Source organism: Cicer arietinum, unplaced genomic scaffold (genome assembly GCF_000331145.2).
Source record: "Cicer arietinum cultivar CDC Frontier isolate Library 1 unplaced genomic scaffold, Cicar.CDCFrontier_v2.0 Ca_scaffold_5719_v2.0, whole genome shotgun sequence".
Taxonomy (NCBI): domain Eukaryota; kingdom Viridiplantae; phylum Streptophyta; class Magnoliopsida; order Fabales; family Fabaceae; genus Cicer; species Cicer arietinum.
The window spans coordinates 1-2311 of record NW_027339366.1 but is presented as its reverse complement, the minus strand read 5'-3'; the positions used below and the strand labels follow the sequence as shown (position 1 = coordinate 2311).

The 2311-nt window shown below is 29.3% G+C and overlaps 1 protein-coding gene across 1 annotated transcript; it reads right to left on the bottom strand.

Annotated features, from left to right (window-relative positions):
- Positions 1-365: 365 nt before the first annotated feature.
- Positions 366-1638, bottom strand: LOC101504370 (protein STRICTOSIDINE SYNTHASE-LIKE 2-like). Its single transcript, XM_004517192.4, has 2 exons — positions 1088-1638; positions 366-994 (listed from the first exon to the last, which is right to left on the bottom strand). The coding sequence occupies exons 1-2, from the start codon at positions 1243-1245 to the stop codon at positions 412-414; spliced, it is 741 nt and encodes a 246-aa protein (XP_004517249.2). The 5' UTR covers positions 1246-1638; the 3' UTR covers positions 366-411.
- Positions 1639-2311: the final 673 nt, after the last annotated feature.

Sequence of the window (2311 nt, the reverse complement as noted above, 5' to 3'; positions counted from 1 at the left end):
TTTCAATTATTATTTGTTATATTGTTCTAAAAAATAAAATTTTCTATTTGCTTCAACCATTATTTCTTTTGAGTAAAAAACCACTAATTTATTTGTTTATAATATTTTAAATTTTTTAGAAGGATATAAGTCTCCTTTTTTAAAAAGATAACAAATAATTATATTAAATTATTTTTTCTTACATAACACGGATCATCTTAAGATATCCGTTAAATTATTTTCTAACTATATTTTTTTGTTGTCAAACTTAATTTTTGTGTAGTATTTCATTTCTATAATTTTTATATGTCATATTATTAAAATTAAAATTTGAGTAAATTTTATTAGCAATATTTTCTGTATATGACACGGTCACGCACTAGAAATTTCATAAACTAAATTATAGTGACTTATTGGAAAATATTTCTTAGTTTATCCTTGTGACACAAGAGTTTTATACTTAGCAGCAAAAGGTGCATCAACTGATCCAACCCATAATACACCATCTCTTTCCTCCACTTCACTAATAGAACTTCTATTTCCACTTTTATGTTCAAAAATTTCCAACACATCACCCTCCTCACTTAGCCTTATTGCCAATCCATAACTTCCTTTCAGCTTAGCCAAATATGAATAAATGTTTGTTATGTCCAAAGGAAGCATAACCAACCCTTTTCCTATCCAAGGATATGATAAAATCCATTGGATAAATTTTTGTCTTCTTGAATAAATTCCAACCCAAAATCCCCCTCTTGGACTCCGTTTTATGTTGTCTGGGAAACCTGGTAGATTAGCAAAGACTTCCAATGTTCCTGCTTTTGATGTTTCTAACCAATACCTCAATACCCTGCAGTTTGTTGTCTCTACTATTAGAATATATTCACCATCTTTGCTAAGTGCTACCCCATTTGCAAATGTGAGATTCTTTAGAAGAACACTAATTTGTCCACTTTCTGGTTCGTATTTTATTAACCTCCCTGATTTTTCACCGCTTACAATCACAGACACATAATTCCTGCATTTAACTTGAGTATGACATTATTAAAATTTGTAAATAATTGTTTGAATTAATTTTCATGGTATGATTAAAGAGTGAGTGTTGTATTACCTTCTCTGGTATTTAGAACTGCTACTGGTAAAGTACACTGTTCCAGTTAGTTGATCAATATCCAAACTATTTGTAAAAGGCAAGGGTTCCCCTTCTACTTCATGGGATATGACTTTTCTAGCGGTGCCCCCATTGGGCTTAATTGCAACTAGGCCCATGTATGCATCAGCAACATAAAGTTCACCTGATGCTACGTTGAAGCAAAGCCCAAGTGGGCGCCCGCATATGTGCTCTTTCTTTGGATGCTCCTTATGTGGTCCTCCACACTCATCAACATTATCTCTGCCAAATTAACCCATTCAACATTATACCATAACAATTAGATGAGATAAGCTAAATTAATTGCTACATGCATCAAACTCTTTTACGCATATATTTCATCAAATCAAATATCTCTACAAACATTATAGGATACAATACCAATACTATACATGATACAACATTTTAAAAAGAAAAAGCATCATACAAATACCTCAATTGAAGCATAATTATAAAATATTTGCATTAAAGATAGGAGAGAGTTTTTAAGAAAATATGTTGTTATTTTATCAGCAAAATATCAGGGACATGTTATTTATTTTGACACATTTAGTCAACCGTTTTGATGTATTTTTTTAATATATTTTATTTTATTAATAGTATTTTAATAATAAAATAACTACCGGATATTTCAAAAAATTGAAATTTCCGGTAAGATAAATATAACTACCGGATATTTCAATAATTTAAAATTTCCGGTAAAGAAAATGTAACTACCCGAAATGTCATTGCACAAATTTCCGGTATTATAAATACTTTACCGAAAATTTATTTGTTGGCGAAATTTCCGGTAACATAATTGTATTACCGGAAATTTGAAATACGAATTTCTAGTAGTGAATAGTTGTGTACCGGATTTTAATGGAAAAATTTTAAGTACTTGAAATTTGGTTGAGGGAGTGAAATTTTAAAGTAATTTTTTTTTACTATTCAGTAGATGAAAATTTTAAGAACAATTTTAAAATTTTAACAATTTGAGGGGTATAAGATTAATTGTAAGTACAAAAGCCAACTTTCTAACCCAACCGTTCATTCCATTTTCTTATATTTTCCAACCCATAACGATTTGGGCCTAAAATTTATGCCCACTTCCCACATTCTTCCTTACCGTCAAATTAACCAACAATTTTCTTCTTCTTCTTCTTCTTTTTTTTTTTTTTTTTTTTTTTTTTTTTTTTTTTTAAA